The 18,540-nt window shown below is 34.6% G+C and overlaps 1 protein-coding gene across 1 annotated transcript in view; it reads left to right on the top strand.

Moving 5' to 3' along the window:
* Positions 1–5,012: 5,012 nt before the first annotated feature.
* LOC138716149 (uncharacterized) overlaps positions 5,013–18,540 on the top strand; it is a 71,559-nt gene continuing 58,031 nt past the window's right edge. Inside the window, exon 1 of the mRNA XM_069848972.1 lies at positions 5,013–5,225. Coding sequence (XP_069705073.1) covers positions 5,041–5,225 — 185 coding nt within the window. The 5' untranslated portion in view covers positions 5,013–5,040. The remainder of the gene's footprint in view (positions 5,226–18,540) is intronic.

Consider the following 18,540-nt stretch of genomic DNA (forward strand, 5'->3'; position numbering starts at 1 on the left):
TATTATTATTATGTATTAAACCTGGTGGCCTGTTACACTCTCACTCCATCCCTCATCATGATTTTCCACCTAACTTTTACTGTAGTGAGACTTCGAAGCAAATCTTTAATCCTTCCAATTGGTTGCTAGCCAAGAGAAAGCAAGTCCAGTGGTGGGCTTGCCACCTTTAGCCTCTGGACACGCTGAGGATACAGCATTTCCTCTGCATCTCATGGAACGGTTATACCGCCGTGACTCGGTCCTCATTGCCTTTTCTGTAGAAGCAGTGTACACCACGGACAGGTAAAGGTTGGAATTTGTGTAGAAGAGATTATGGAATGCACATCACAACCCCTTGCACCGCTATTATTATTATTATTATTATTATTATTATTATTATTATTATTATTATTATTATTATTATTAAGCTGTGTTGGAAAGAGTGGGCAAAGAAAGAATGACTTTGTTTTGTTTAAAAATAGAAGACGGTATGTGTGTTTGTTTGTGTGTGTGTATTAACGTAACTTAACATCCTTTTATTGGACCACCCCCAAAAGAAATTCCTGGGTGCGCCATTGGGGAGAATGTACTTCTCCCTAAAGGAATCAGCATAGCAAATGTTGCTACATTTATTATTGGAAGGATCTTTTTCTGCTTGTACAATGTTTCTGTCTGAGAAAGGACAAAATTTCACAACAAAAAATATAGAAGAAAAATGTATGTACTGCAATACCAATTATGATTAATGTGTTTATTGTACATTAATTGGTAAATTAAATAATTTAATTGTAACATTAACACTTACGTGTCAGAAGTCAGAACAACAGTTTGATAGAGTCATTAAAAATTATTGATAATTTTAGATACAGTACTGTAACAAAAATAAAGATTCTAACCACAATTTTTTACTGCTTTCGTCACTGTATACCGTAATGCTTAATACTCACTAATCACTTGCTTGCTTAGAGTTATTATACAGAGTGGGCAAAAAGTCCCTCTACACCCCTTCATTTTTCCTGGAAAACAAATCTGTGCATAAAAATTGTGTTCATGATATTGCCGGATTATTTCGAGATGTACACTGTTATTTCCAGTGTTGCCGTAATAACCAATGAACGTGTTGTATCTCCAAGTTACATGGCATGCAACAATGTTGGTAAGTATGCAAAAAAGAACATGATTGTGCAAAAAAATTAATAACAATTTGAAGCTCTGAATTCAACAGTTCTGGTGAGCTGTTCCTAACATCAGTCCACTTTTTCGTCATCGAAAACACCCTTTCCACGAAGGCATTCGAACCTAGTATACTGGATGTTCATTTCAAAATGTGTCATGACGTCACTGTTGTTGGGTCACCAATTTGAAGCGAGTTTCAGCTTATATGTTAGAGAAGTTGCCTATTATTTAAGGCGTCCTTTAATCTGAACTAGAGAACGTGTACGGTATAACTTGAACGTCGTAGCAACAGATGACGGTATGTACGGTCTGTGTGCTACCATAACTTCTTTCGAACTGTGTTTTGCGCCGGAAAGTCGTACGCAGGGTATTTGTTATCATCGGTTGCGTACGGTAACATTCCACAACACAAATCAAATGCTCCGTGTCCATGTTGACCGTCGAAGTTAATGTCAACAAATACGTAAGTAATCGTCTTAACCCTCTCCCCATATCCCGACAGTACGTATTTCCAAACAGTTCACATTCCTGCCACTACCGGCGTTACCGTACGTATCGGTACGTACTCTTCAGAATGAACGCCGTACTTGCTAGGCAACTTATCTGCCTCATAGGTTATACACCTCTGCGGAAGTATAGGAAGATTGAATTCTCTAGGCTCATCGGCTAGCCACATGACGGCATACAGCGAGCCATGACACATTTTGAACTGAACACCCAGTAGTCATTGTCAGTACTATAAAACATGAGTCGAGAAATATTTGTAACTTTGAGGCGCTAACGTGAAGAATTGTATCCATTTAGACACATCCCTCTTTTAACTGTACAGTCAGTAAAATTATCTTTCACATCACAAAATTCTGCATATAGCTCGTCCAAATTGACTTGATCTTCTAGGTTGAATTTTTAAGTTGAGAATTTCACTATTTTTATCTTCCCGTGTCTACCTGGTTGGCAAGTTGGTATAGCGCTGGTCTTCTATGCCCAAGGTTGCGGGTTCGATCCCGGGCCAGGTCGATGGCATTTAAGTGTGCTTAAATGCGATAGGCTCATGTCAGTAGAGTTACTGGCATGTAAAAGAACTCCTGCGGGACAAAATTCCGGCACACCGGCGACGCTGATATAACCTCTGCAGTTGCGAGCGTCGTTAAATAAAACATAATATTTATCTTCCCATTCAAAGTAAAATCTTCCAACTTTTCATATTTATTACAAGCTGAAAATTCATAATGGGGTTTGAGATATTTCAGCCAAAGTATCATATAAATTATCAAATTTACAGGAAATCTTGTTAAGAATTATTGATGAAACCTCGTTCATTAGTTTCTTAGTATCGCGCCCATAGGATTCATCATTCTTTCTTTGTGTGATCTTGATGTGGATCATGCGCAGACTGTTATGTGCTTCAAGAATAATGAGATCTTTCTTTTCCAGATAATTTGATACAGAGAAAGCAATGAAGCTTGCACCGTATATAGTCCATACTAGAGAACGTTCATATGATAAAACCTCCGTAAGGCCAAAATGTCCATATTGTCAAAATGTCCATACGGTGAAAATGTCCATACGACAGAAAGCACATATGATAAAACGTTCGTAAGGCGAAAATGTCCATGTACTAAATGTCCATACGACAGAAAGCACATATGATAAAACGTTCGTAAGGTGAAAATGTTCATGTACTAAATGTCCATACGACAGAAAGCACATATGATAAAACGTTCGTAAGGTGAAAATGTCCATGTACTAAATGTCCATACGACAGAAAGCACATATGATAAAACGTTCGTAAGGTGAAAATGTCCATGTACTAAATGTCCATACGACAGAAAGGCCATATGATAAAACGTCCGTTAGGTCAAAATGTCCATAGTGTCAAACGTGCATAATGTCCAAGTTCAAAGGAAAATTCTGCTTGAATAGAACACAATACATTTTATTCCATAACTCGTACAAATAAGTATAATCTGTGGTGTTCGGGTAAAGGGGTATAAGTCATTTTTTTGTGCAGATGGAACTTTGTTCCCCAAATGAACACACAAGTTAAATTATACAAGTGGGTGTGCAAAAATCAAAGAATATTAGCAGTTGATGTGTTTTATTTGTGTAGAAAATTATTTGTAATAAGGGTTCCAAGTTTAATTTTCACTTATATCCAAATTCATTTTTATGACATCTCCCTTTACCCAAACACCACAAAATAATAATCGGGAACCACTTTAAAGATGGTAACCAATACTTTTAAGGTAGCTATATGAGAATTTCTCCATTTTCTTGGTACCTGTTGTAGTTTTTCACAATCTGGAGAATTTGTCTTTGATTCGTCAAATACGCTTTATTCACCGGCTCTTTAATTTGTGTATGCCCCCCCCCTCTTGCTTGCAATATTTGTCTCCAAATTTCATTTCCTTCGCGCTTTAGGCACTGTATAAATCGCCAATTGGATGGATGATGTACAGCCAACACTCTTCCTCTTGCCTTAACACGGTTCAAGATGCAGTTCACTTCTATACCTGCTTCATCGGCACTATGTAAATGCTTATCTGTGCCATCCCTCAAAACCCGAATGTTATCCAGGTTGCTGTTATCATTGCAGCATTACAAATTTTCTTTCCCTGCATCGAAAATATATTTTTGTCCTATCTCTATTAAAGTCATGATGTTGGTACAGTTACCCACGAAAAGAAAGAAGTAGCTTACTCTTCTGTTATGGCACTAACTGAGGATTTCGTTCCATCTTCAAAAATTTCAGATCTGGTTAGTACCGTACTTGAAAATTTTTAAATAGATTACTATAACTACCATGAACAATGGATATAGTGTGCATTATAGAGCTATGGACATTATGACTCTGGAGATCAGAGTGAAGTGGACATTATAGAACTATGAACATTTTGACTCTGGACATCAGAGTGAAGTGGACATTATAGAACTATGGACATTTTGATTCTGGACATCAGAGTGAAGTGGACATTATAGAACTATGGACATTTTGACTCTGGACATCAGAGTGAAGTGGACATTATAGAACTATGGACTTTTTGACTCTGGACATCAGAGTGAAGTGGACATTATAGAACTATGGACATTTTGACTCTGGACATCAGAGTGAAGTGGACATTATAGAACTATGGACATTTTGACTCTGGACATCAGAGTGAAGTGGGCATTATAGAACTATGGACATTTTGACTCTGGACATCAGAGTGAAGTGGACATTATAGAACTATGGACATTTTGACTCTGGACATCAGAGTGAAGTGGACATTATAGAACTATGGACATTTTGACTCTGGACATCAGAGTGAAGTGGACATTATAGAACTATGGACATTTTGACTCTGGACGATTTAACATGGACATTTTCAACGTGGACGTTATTCCATGGACATTTTGATGTATGGACATTATAAACCTGGACTTTATGTCTGGTAACCGCAATGAAAGAATACTTTTACCCAGCGCTAAATTCGGGGGAAAAAGGAAGTGTTATAGGGGAAATAAAAAATGTAAGGCCTCAACCAAAAAAAAACATAAGAATACAGGGAAAATGTACAATCTAGCAAACCTAGATCACATTAGCTATACGTTTCGTTTTAGGAAACAAAAACATTAGCCTGCTGATAAAAGAGTAGATCTTTACATCTCGGTTGCGGACTTGAAAGTGAAATGATAAATTGATGATGGAATTCCATACTGCACAGGAACGAACAAGCAGAGACTTTCTACGAATTATTTTCTATTTATAGCCTAGCAGACCTTTCAATATTGAAAGATTTGACCTACATACCATTAATCTCTGTGACACCCCAGCACATCTATCTGATCGACAAGTGTGGCCGGGAAGTTCATTTTGCTGGCTTGGCGGTCATTCGACACAGTCGGATGAAGTCTATCTCCCTCACTCTCTCTTCCTCTCTCTCTCTCCTCCCGCCTGCATGGCATTCAGTGAAGCAGAGGCAACGAACCACGCACGACACGAGATCGCGGGAGCTGGTGTTAAGAAGTCGCAAGAGAGAAGTTTCAAGGCAGCAAATGAAAACTCCAGGAGAAGGACAAACAACGAAGGGGTATGTTATGTATTTTCGTGTTAGTTTTTCGGAGTGATTTTTCGCTTGTAGTGTTAATTGTTAGCACTTCTATTGAACTTTGGTAATAGATTCCAAGTTCACGATAGTTCACTACATACTTGTGTAGTAGGATTCTGTTGTCTTACCGAAGCATCCGTGATGGTAATGAAGCATCAATCCTAGATTGAGGTTAGAATTCTTTTGTGTATGTATTATACCAGCTATTCAGTGAAATTCAGTCTCGCTGCAAACTGTCATCTTCACTTATTACGTGAAAGAACTGTCAGAAGTGACAAAGGAAGTAAATAAGTGGGAGGCTACCCGTGAAAGCGCCAGGAAGTAGGCAGATTGTGTGACGTGAAGTTTGATCTTTATCTTCACTATCATTGTTATTTCTAATTTGATACTATTATTTCGTCTACGCGTTACATCTTTGTATTTTATGTTTTGTAGTCAAAATTAGAAACTTGTTATTAAAATATATTTAATGAATTTACTTAACCAATTTGTCATGATTTACTCCATCTGTAAGGACAAGGTTTTTTTTATCTACGATGTAACACTAAAGCGACAATACGAAAAGTGCCTTTTGAGACGGGGTTCCTTGTACCAGGGGAGAAGACATATTATTTTAAACAGAATTAAAGTTTTATTGGAATTTACGAATTACACCAATGCATTACAAGCTACCCAAAAATAACAAATTAGAAACAGATAACTACTTGAAAAAAATACAAACTGAAATTACAACATGTACAGAGAACAACAACAATTATGTCTAGGGCAAGATTTAGAGGACCAATGTAAATAAAGAGGGCGAAATTTGACCAGTGCAGTGGCTTAGCCAGGAATTTAAGATGAGGAGGGGACAAGTTTTTGAAATTTCACTTGACAAATTTGCTCGTCACGCAACATAATATTTAAAAGACAATAATAATAATAAATTATGAGGCATGTTTTTGTATGGGGCAGAAACATGGACATTACGACGAAGTGAAGAGAAGCGACTAGAAGCATTTGAAATGTGGATATGGAGAAGAATGGAACGTGTAAAGTGGAAAAACAGAATAATAAACGAAGCTGTGTTGAAAAGAGTGGATGAAGAAAGAATGATGCTGAAACTGATCAGAAAAAGGAAAAGGAATTGGCTGGGTCACTGGTTGAGAAGAAATAGCCTTCTGAAGGATGCACTGGAAGGAATGACGAACGGGAGAAGAGTTTGGGGCAGAAGAAGATATCAGATGATAGACGATATTAAGATATATGGATCATATGAGGAGACTAAGAGGAAGGCAGAAAATAGAAAAGACTGGAGAATGCTGAGTTTGCAGTGAAAGACCTCCCCTTGGGCAGAACACTATGAATGAATGAAAAATGAATAATTATTATTTAAGGGTATATGCACGTGAACGACCACAAATATCATAAATTGCAGGCTCTAAATTTCTAAAATTTTATAAGAAAATGAACTCACAATTGGACAAAAATTACAAGGTACCACAACAAGACTTATTAGAACTTAAATCTCTGATAAATGTATAAAAAAGTTACCAATAATATTTTTCAAACTAGTTTCATCAAAGTACGAAAAAAAAAAAAAAAAAAAAAACAATTCTGCAGTTGCATCATTTGGTAACCATATCATTGTTATGGTCTCTCTGACATCTTTAATATTTTTCCTGCTCGTAATAAACACTTATTTCTGAAAAGTAGACTACTCTCAGACATGTAGAGTTGTTTATTTTAATACTATTAATTTTTTATTTGCCCTATATAAAATATATTAAAATTTACATAATGCTTTGTGACCTAATTTTTATATTTTTAAAGAAATGGACATTATTGTAGTCTACCGTTTGCATAAATGTATGTTAAATCAGTGTACAACATTTCAGAATTCTATCTCTAATGGTTGTGGAGTTATGAAATAATATAGGCCTATGTGAAAATTTTCAAATTTTGGAAAGTTTAATTTAAAGTAAAAAGTGAATTCTAAAAAATATTATTAGTGACTTTTTTATACTTTTATCAGATGTTTAAGTTTTAATAAGCCTTGTTGTGGTACCTTGTAATTATTGTCTAATTGTGAATTCATTTCCTTATAAAATTTAGAGCCCGTATTTTCTGATAATATTTGTAATCGTTTACGTACATATACCTTTAATACTATGAAACTTAAAATTGAATTTAGACACTCCAAAAGTTGTTATAAAGCAAAATTCATTTCCTCGTTGCAGACGGCGACCCTAAATAAATTACTTGGACTATTTTTTTTTTTTAATAGATATTGAGAATGATAACTTCATAATTTCTTTGGAAATCATCGGCCAGTTAAAACAACTTGTTAGCAGAAATATAAAGGATTTCTTATTCATTGGAAATAATTTTTTCCGCTTATAGCAGAGCTGGGCAGCAAGAGCGGATTCTACTCTCTCACGGGGAGCCATATGATTTCTCTTCATCCCCTTTTTTTCCCTTCGAACACCGCGCAGCGTTGATTCAGTAACAGATGAATATTAAGCGTCCCCGTTTAGAGTCTGGATCCGCTCTCGACGCCTAGCCCTGGCTTATAGCGTAAATTGATTCTGTCTAAGAAAAGGCAAAGTTTCACAACACAATATTCAAAGTAAAAACCTTGTTATGTATAGCAATGCGAATTATGAATAGTGTGTTAATTGTAAATTCATTGATAAATAAATTAATTTAATTCTAATATTGACACTTATGTATGAGCTGCCATTGAGCAATTAGGCCGAGGAATCAATAATTTAAGACATAATAAAAATTAAAGTTTCTACCATAATTTGTTACTGTTTTTGTCACTGTATACCGTAATGCTTAATGTTCACTAATTATCTCCTTTTTATGGTTATTGTAGTTTGAGAGGATAGAATTTTAGGTGCAGAATATCGCATTTTTAGTCGCCTGAAATTGTAATTTTGGTGCCCAAATGTCGACTTTTAAGGGCCTAAAAACCGAGGTCTACATACTGTATAACTCTCCTTCCTAATATAGCATATCAACTGATACATCGTTACGCATTCTCCCCTGCTGCACGCATTATTTGAAACGCAAAAGCCGTGAATAAAATACCGTGAAGGAAATAATGAGAAGCAAGCATTATAATAAGCCGACGTAAGCAGAGCTCGGTATTTTATAATGTACTTGTAGAGTACATGCAGCATTCTGTGAGTGTAGCACTTGTGTAGTAATTCCTTTATTTTTAAATCTCTCTTCCTCATATACCATCACTCAAACATCTGGTTGACTAATTCAAAGCAATCCTCGTTTAAAACATCTGGTGACTAATTCTGTTCGATAAACAATGATGAGGTAATTCCATTCACTTTGCGTACAAGAAGTGTTGAAACATTGTTTTTGGTTTCTCTGAACGATGTGATATGTTTCACAGAAACAGTATGGGGAGACGAGAATTAACATCAGGGAAGAACGGACGAGTCTAGAATGGTGGAGATTGGGAATCTGGAGATTAAAAAATTGAAGAGGAGACATCGAGGAAGAGATATATGTCCGTTTTGCAGATAGAAAGATTACACTATACATATTCTACTTTCTTGCCCGAAAAATGATAGCACAGGGAAAATATTTATTGAAGAATCAATTCTAAAACTTAATTTAAGAGTAGCTTATAGAAAATTATGTATTATATTCATATTCTTTATTTGCCTGAAGGTACAAGAGTACAAGAGGCCTCGTCAATGTGATAATATAAAAAACAATGTGTCAATATTTAAAATATTAAAAGAGTAAAAAAAATAATAAAATTTAACTAAAATACTACATCATTTTCAAAAAGTTCATTCATATTATAAAAGGGATTATTTTGTAGCCATCTCTTAATCTGAAGTTTAAATTGTTTCATTAAGTGCCTTTATATTTGTTGGTATCTTATTATATACTTTTACTGCAGTAATTACGTAGCTTGATTTTGTTTTTTGCAGCCTTACAAGTGGTACGTTTAATTGATCATTATTTCTGGTTTCATAGCGATGCAGATCAGCTATACTTGTATAATTAGTAATATTCTTGTTTACATACATTAAAAGTTCAAAAATATATAGATTGTAGACTGTTATAATCTTTTCATTTTTGAAGAGAGATCTACATGATAGTCTGGGTGGTGACATTGTTAAAATACGAACTGCCTTTTTCTGCAGTAACAGAATGTTTGGAAGGTCCGATCGTTAAACGAAAAAAAAGTGAATAAATTATGGAACATCTATATATATAATTTGAACTGGTAATAGAAATTACGGGAAAACGGGTGAACGGATTTTAATGAGTGACCCCTCATTTTCATGCCTGGCATCCAAAGTTTTTCGGAAAAATAGTAGTTTTCAGTGAAATGTCAATTTTCCTACATAATTTTCCTATTTTTCAAAATCCATCTGTTGTCAGTTTTGAGAACTAATTTTATTGAATCACGGCCGACTTGATTGAATTTCAGAACAAAACACACACTACAATAAACAATAGGCCATTACACGAAGGCCATGACCTGCAGGATTGCCGACATATTTAGAGCTCAATTCAATTTGTTATTAAAAATTGATTCTGCAGTGTATAATTTTCTGAGTACAGCTGTGTATTGGATATTCAAATCTACGAAACTTGAGGTGGTTTGATGACATTATTACCATTAGAAATTAAATATTATTATAATTAGTATCATGATGCGTCTATTCCTCATTAATTGTACATAATATTGATGCTATATTGATGACATGAAAGTGAAACGTTTTGAGGTTATGTAAGTAAATGTAGAGAATATCTTAATTTAGATCTTCATTTCTATAATTTACTGAGTGACTACTATATATAACTACAAAACTTGAGTAAGATAATAATATTGTTATTAAAAATAAAATATTTTTATACTTATTAAACCAGTGGGGTTGGGTCTTTTTCATATACTTAATGGCGGTGTAGTGTAGATATGTGTCATTGTCTTCAGTATTGGCTCGAGAGAGCGCAAAAATTACAGTTCCTAAGGAAAGATAAAAAGTTATTACTTACTGATAAAATAAGAGGCCTAGAAAATTTTGTAGTCTCCAGATCATTTCAGCAAGATCTCTTAGTAAGATAAAATGATTTTACCCTCTACATTTCAAGTTCTACATGCAGCAGCTATACGAAAATGCTATTTTTCGAAAGCTTAGCAAACCTGACATATTTTTAACTTTTGCCTACAATCCACAATGACCTGAAATAGCTACTGCTATCGTCCTGACATTGATACTTGCGTTTTCGCGTTGAAACTCAAAAACTGAAGTTGGATAGGTTCAAGAAAAAGCATTTGGCCTAAAAAAATCCATTCAGAGGGAGTATGTTTCATTATTATGGAAGCAAATAACTATCGAAAAGACAAGTATCCTTCATTGAAAATAAATCTGAAAAATTTTTATTTGAACGTCTAACGAACTTAGTTTGCGCAGCATTTGCTGCACAAGCCACTAGTTTTATATTTAATGCATAGTAAAGAAGAAATGGGAAGAGAGAACTGAAGTGCAAGCATAATTATGCATACTAATTAGGGCTAGTTATTGTTTAGTGAACTCTTCGAAGACAGGTTGGAACCTCATAAGTGTTAATATTGTCATGAGGCAACTAGCCAGAAGTTATACAGAATGAACCTTAAGCAATGTCATTAATTTCAGGGGTTATTCTTTGAGATATTTCAAACAATAAAGTTTACTTCGGAATATGTATTATATGACTTTCTTGTGTTAAATTCTATCGTACCTGGTTTACATGTTTCGACCTATTATGGGTCATCCTCAGAACTGGTTGTTGTTGGTCTTGTTGCCCCTTGTTTTGTTTCCTGTGAGGGTGTGTTTGTATGGCACACAAAAACACACCCCAATGAAATTCTCAACACACAACTCAATTTCAGAACACACACACTCTTTGACTCCACATGACACCACACAAACACACCCTCACAGGAAACAAAACAAGAGGCGCCAAGACCAACAACGACCAGTTCTGAGGATGACCCATAATAGGTCGAAACATGTAAACCAGATACGATACAATTTAACACAAGAAATTCATATAATACTCGTACATATTCCGAAGTGATACAGTGTTAAAATTTGTGTAATCAAGATGAATAAAGTTTAATAGAATTGTACTGTTTTTGCTTCCTTTTAGAGATAAAATTGTCCTATTATAAAACATTTCATAGCGTGTTTTGAGAAAGCCATTGATTGAATTCCCATTGTGCTCAATGAATTTAAGAAAGCAGTGTATTATGGTAGGTAATAAATGATTGAAAGAATTTTAGTTTTGTCCGTCAAATGTGCAAAAATTTGATCCTAAGAAATGTAACTTTGAAAAATTCCTTTGTAGAACGAAAAGTTAGATTTATTCTAAACAGTGAGGAAAGTGGGAAAAAGCCAGAGGCGGTATGCTACCCCAAGATTTTTCTCTGGCATACCTCGATTTAAAAAGGCACACGCCTCCCTTACAACATAGACATAAATGATGTATACAATAAATTGTTTCGTGCAGTCAGTAACGCGAATCTTTGAAGCTTACGCAATACAGTAAATTTCTTAATAAAATAATTTCAAGTTACTTCGGTTATTTACTAGAACATTTTGCAATGTCCTTTGAGACTTATCATTTAAAATAATCTTAAAGCTTCAAAGTGCCTTACTTAATTATTAATAAAAAGTGCAACAAAAAATGGCAGTCACTAAATTGGCAACAATGGCCACCACAAGCTAAAGACCACAGCCTTCTATACTTGAAAAAACTGCCATTGTAAGCATTCCAAGGGTTGACTTATCAAATAAGCGTGTCTAAATACACACTGAATACAGTTCCATAACTGTGGTTTAGATTTACGAAGCAAACAGATAGTACTCTTTGCTGTGAAGAAATGTATAAACACATTTTTACGATCACATTTTTTCAGTGACGGTATGTCATTTTTCACTAACGGTATGTTTTCTGGCCATAGAAACCAGTGGCGGTATTCCATACCGGCGCATACAGTCTCACTTCCCTCACTGATCCTAAATGTCTGTTTTTTTGCCATCGTACATTGAAATATTTATATTTATTGTATATGCTGTAACTATTTTAGTAAACAAGATTATTATGTTCTATTCTGAAAACTACGCACAGCACAACCAATACTGAAAATTCAGACGTTTAAATGAGAAAATAAATAAATAAATAAATAAATAAATAAATAAATAAATAAAAATAAATTAATTAATTAATGAAATAAGTGAATAAATAAATAAAATAAATAAATTAAATAAATAAATAAAATAAATTAAATAAATAAATTAAATAAATAAATTAAATGAATAAATTAAATAAATGAATAAATTAAATGAATAAATAAATAAATAAAATAAATTAAATGAATAAATAAATGAATAAATGAATAAATAAATAAATAAATGAATAAATGAATGAATGAATGAATGAATGAATGAATGAATGAATGAATAAATAAATAAATAAATAAATAAATAAATAAATAAATAAGCTACCTTCAAGGAAAAAAACTACCTGATAATCTACATAATAGAATTTACTTTAGTTAATGATAAGTCATATGAAATTGAAATACAATATTGTGTACTTCAAATTATTATATTTCGTAGCTTATACCAGAGAGTTGAATGACAGTGAGTTTATAGGCTGACTGGAAATTCCGCGCCTTTGATGTAAGAGCATTAGAGCAATGACGCTATGCAATAAACTGAATTATGGAGTTTGACTGTTGAGCAAGTTCATTGACACGAACACTTAATTTTGGGATGATATCCAAGAGACAGACTGTAAGACCATCCGTCTAACTGCGATGCTAGCATCGCAATGAACTAACGGCGGTGCATGATGTGATTTGAAAGACATTTCTACATAGTTTATACTTACTACCCTATAGAAATCACGTATACATTTTTTAAGGGAACACTATACTGAAATTTCCAACGTCAAAATTTTTATGGATCCACTATAGTGAAATTAATAACTTCCATATTGTTTAAGTGCGATTCACCAAATTTTTATCACTGATATATCTGGTTAATAATGACACATGTATAAAATTTCATCGTCTAAGATAAGTGGTTTGGCCTTTATTAATATTATTTATTAGTAGTATTGTAATCAGTGCTTTTATCCCGGAGAAAAAGGTGGTGGAACTCTGTGTAGAATATATTATACTGGCTGAGAGATGATTAGTATCTAGTGTACGGGAATTTTGTCAGTTTTAACCTCCTTCTCGCCCAACTTTTAAGTCTTTCAAGATCTAAGCGGGGTTCAAGGAAAAATAAATTAATAATACATTTCCCGGTTTCATGATTCCGGCGCGTTCAACCAGAAGAAAAGCATTAATAATAATAATAATAATAATAATAATAATAATAATAATAATAATAATAATAATCTAGTTATTTACCGATTCATTTTACAGTGAAAACCCGTATACATAAGTCGATCTGCCATCTCTATCAGCAGTTCTCAACCTTTCTCAATGACGTACCTGATGTACATGAAGATGTACAATACATTGTATATCTGAGGATGGCAGTAACAGACGAGCGGATATAGCTGCTCTTAATAGACAGGCGATAAAGGCAGTAATATTGGATCCAACTATACGATTCGAAAAGGATGTATCCAAAGCCTTAGCGATTGAACAAGAAAAACACGTCATTTACCGCCCATGTGTTCCTCACTTGAGTGAGAGGTATGGTATAATGCGATTACACATGGGAGGTGAGGAGTTTGCTTTTTGGTGGTCCCGGATCGGCGTATAAATATACTACTGATATTTTAAAACAATGTGATATGACATCGCAAGATATTAAAAATATTTGTTTAAATATCTTAAAGAAATGCATAGGAATTTTACATAATCATTTATATAATGTTTAAATTTCTAAACTTTCTAAATTGCATAATGTACTATGATTACTAGCTATTGTATTGACATATTTCTTATTTATCTCTATTCCATATACTTACTTATTTACTTACTTACTTACTTATTGGCTTTTAAGGAACCCGGAGGTTCATTGCCGCCCTCACATAAGCCCGCCATCAGTCCCTATCCTGAGCAAGATTAATCCAGTCTCTACCATCATATCCCACCTCCCTCAAATCCATTTTAATATTATCTTCCCATCTACGTCTCGGCTTCCCCAAAGGTCTTTTTCCCGCCGGCCTCCCAACTAACACTATATGCATTTCTGGATTCGCCCATACGTGCTACATGCCCTGCCCATCTCAAGCGTCTGGATTTAATGTTCCTAATTATGTCAGGTGAAGAATACAATGCGTGCAGCTCTGCGTTGTGTAACTTTCTCCATTCTCCTGTAACTTCATCCCTCTTAGCCCCAAATATTTTCCTAAGAACCTTATTCTCAAACACCCTTAATCTCTGTTCCTCTCTCAAAGTGAGAGTCCAAGCTTCACAGCCATACAGAACAACCGGTAATATAACTGTTTTATAAATTCTAACTTTCAGACTTTTTGACAGCAGACTAGATGACAAAAGCTTCTCAACCGAATAATAACAGGCATTTCCCTGGTCGTGCCAGAGAATCAGTCCCATTCCGAGGCTTATTTGAAGGATTCGTAACAAGCTGTTTTTTTTACGGTGATGGGTTGTTAGCCCTTCGCCCAACCTCCAAGCTGGAGGACCACCCTCTATTCCATATATCTATGTATTTTTCTGAAATTGTTTTCCGGACCTATATGGTCATCTATTATGGCAAGCGGATGTATTGATAAATATTTTTAAACTAGGACATTAGCTGTACAACTAACCAAATTTATAATGAAAAATCGTCAAGTGTCGAAATAAACTTTTCTGTGTTCCAATAATTATTTTATTTAGACATGTTTAATTAAAAAACAATTACTACTTGAATTTATTTAATGGAGTGTTCCATGAAATATACAGAAAACAGCGATATATGTTTAGCTTACATTTTATGATAATTTATATTTTTATTTTACACTTTAAGTACCATCAAGCAGAGACTCACGTACCATAGATTGAGAAGCGCTGATCTGCCTATATCAGCCGTGGCGAAAATGTGACTCACGAACACATTGTGGCTCGCAATGATAGCTATGCATTTCCCTTGCTTCCTACCTCCCACAACCCCCACCCTCTCACTCACTGGAGTCAAACTCCGTTCCATTTGTAGGCCTATTTGTCTCTGACCTGCGAGTGGCGTATCGTCGCAATGTCTCTCTCGAAACCATGTACCTCTACAAAAACGAAAGTTTCAAGTAAGATGGGAGGACACATTTTTTTGCTGACAATATGATGAAAATATTAAATGTATGATTTGTTCACAAGTACTAAGAGCAAACGGTTGTATAACATAAAACGGCATTATAAGTTACTACATGTTACTGATGAAACATTAAAAGGTTAAGTGTTATTATTATTATTATTATTATTATTATTATCATCATCATCATCATCATCATCATCATCTCTATACGTCGATCCTTTTTCAGCAGATGTGCGAATAATGCGGTTAGATCTTCAATTTAAACTCACAGATTTACAATGTGATGTTAAATGAAAGCTAGATGTAAGGACTTGACAAATGTTCAACCTTTCAAATCTTTGCCAAAAACTAAATACCCCAAGGTTCGTTCTTTCGTTTGCTCTTTTGAAGTCATGTTCCCTACAACTTACGTTTGTGAAAAATTATATTCAACAATGAAACTAGTAAAAACCAAATTTAGATCACGACTGACAGACAAATACCTTCGTGATCAACTACGACTGGCAGTAAGCGACGTAATTCCTGATTTTGAAACTCTGTCGCAGAGACATTCTGAAGACAGTTAATTTTAGGTTGTGATAATGTTTCCTATGTTTTCTTGTTCATTTCTTTCTTCGTTACACGTTCTAAACATTAGTTTGTAGCCTTGTCCGGTATAAAATTTTATTCAAGTGCTTGACGTAAGGATAATGAAAATCCGTTAATAAGTCAGACAGTTGCTTCATTCCCCCTTCGGGTGTCCGCCTCCCTCCATAAGTGCTGTGCACGTTGCAGGTTACACAGTGGCTCGGCGCACGATCGCATTTTCGCCACGGCTGACCTACAGTATATGATCAGTTCTTTCACCTCTAGAGCACTTAACTTAAACGTTCGTTATACTTAAATTCTGTTAAATGGGAAATTCTTTCTTTATAAACTCTATGATTTTCATTATCACCCCATCACTTTCACTGCTACTTGACTACATAAGATATTTCATGAATTATATGTTGATATAAGACAATAATATTGTTTAAAGATACTCTTACATTAGCAAAATTAGCTTCTTTCATTGGTACAGAAAACTGTACAATTATACATAATATGAACTTATATTAATATTTTTGTAGAACGGTGCAGTGGTGATTTGTAAGTATGAAGTAAAGAAGTACAATTGAGACCCGGAATCCAAGAGGGGCCCAACTCCATTTTATATCGAAATCGAGTTAGATACACGATTGTATTGATTTCGTTACTGGGAATCTGTATACCAAAAATAGAGGTCCAACTCCAACATTTAACCATGCTAAAGTGATGTGAAATATCTATCGGAACCAAAGAGAGACCCAACTCCAGGCACTTGGCCTCTCTTGTATTCCATTAGGCAGTTGCGGAATTTTGTCGCTAGATGGCAGCAGGAGCGTTCTACATCAGTTTTTTGAAAATGGCTTCAGCTTCACACAACGAATCATCTGCTGATAGCATAAGCATAAGATAAGAATGTCGTGATTAAAAGTATCACTTCCTTCAGCATTTCAAAAAGACAGCAACAAAAAATGGAGAAAAATTCAAAATATCTGAGTATAAAGTTTTTACCTACAGCATGAGAATGAGGTTGCAGTTTCACGAACAATGTCAACTATTGTGTTTGATTACTTCAGATTAATTAAGCCAAATTCTAAGCCGGGTCTTCCCAATGTACCTTTGTACACAAAACCCTGTCGAGTGAAGGCTGTCAAAATTCGAGACTTAAACACAATCAAAAATCATCTAAGAAAGGACGTAGTCTCTTACATAGAATCACTGCAGTCAGCAGAAAACTTGTCCGATTCTGAGGGCGATTAACTTGTTAATGTGTATTGTGTAACAAATAAAAGTATTGTAAATCAAAGTGATTACTTGTCATTTACATTATTGTTTGTAAATACCACACATTAACATTCAAAACCACTCAATATGGCTGCAAACTTGTATGTAAAGGCTTCGGAATCCAAGAGGGGCCCAATATTTAATTACTTTAAAAATTTATTTCTCATGCAATAGTAATATACGTTACAAGAGCGGTATGTTGACGTTTTCATGTTCGAGGAAAAGATTGAAAAAGCGAAACGTAGTTGAGCTTTTTTAGTTTCCGAGAACATGAAAACAAACATACCGCTCGTGTATCGTACATTATTTTGTGCGAAGATCGTTTATTACATACCTGAAAGACGAATTTCTAATTAGTTGCAATGAAATCTCCATGTTGGTTTCTGTTTAATGACGGCAACTTCGGAAAACCAAAATACCTTTCTTCAACATTGTTGCTATAAAATGTTTTCTGTGTTTACTATACTCCAGCAGGCCGTGATATACGTCTGTCTCCCCCCCCCCCCAGTCTATAAATGCGAACTTAAAACAAACGGTAAGGTTATGTAATGATTTATTTTTCATTTTAATATTTTAACAATATTATTTATATAACATATTGCAGTAATAACATCGGCATCTGGAATCTTGTTGATTTTTCTCACGGCTTCCTTAATGTTACTTGTATCAGTAATGCAATAAGTTTCGTGGAGTAGTAGACTTTACTTAATTTTTGCAAATATTTAAAAACAATAATTAACATTGCAATTTAGGTGAAATTGCAGTGGTAAGTTTCCAATTTATAATTATTACTATGTTAAACGTCTCTAAAAATAATATGTTAAAAGCCTAAAGCAGTAAAATGAATGTCGCGCTTGAGCGGTAAGAAGAGGGAAATTGTTATGTGTGTTACGTTGGGAATACTGAATGTGGTATTTCACACTTACCGCGTATTGGTTCTGTGCGGAAAACAAGCAAATACGCACGATCTCGCACAAAATAATTAGTAGAAGCTTGTTGCCATGGTTATGAAAAGATGTAATGGAGGTGTACTTACGAGAAAAAATGTAGTTAGTCAGAGGCATTTTGTAGCAACAGCAATCATTTTTTTCAGTTTCCCAAAAGTTGGATGTAATGGACTTGGGCCCCTCTTGGATTCCGGGTCTCAATTGTACACCATATTTTTTTGG

Source organism: Periplaneta americana, chromosome 16 (genome assembly GCF_040183065.1).
Source record: "Periplaneta americana isolate PAMFEO1 chromosome 16, P.americana_PAMFEO1_priV1, whole genome shotgun sequence".
NCBI classification, from domain to species: domain Eukaryota; kingdom Metazoa; phylum Arthropoda; class Insecta; order Blattodea; family Blattidae; genus Periplaneta; species Periplaneta americana.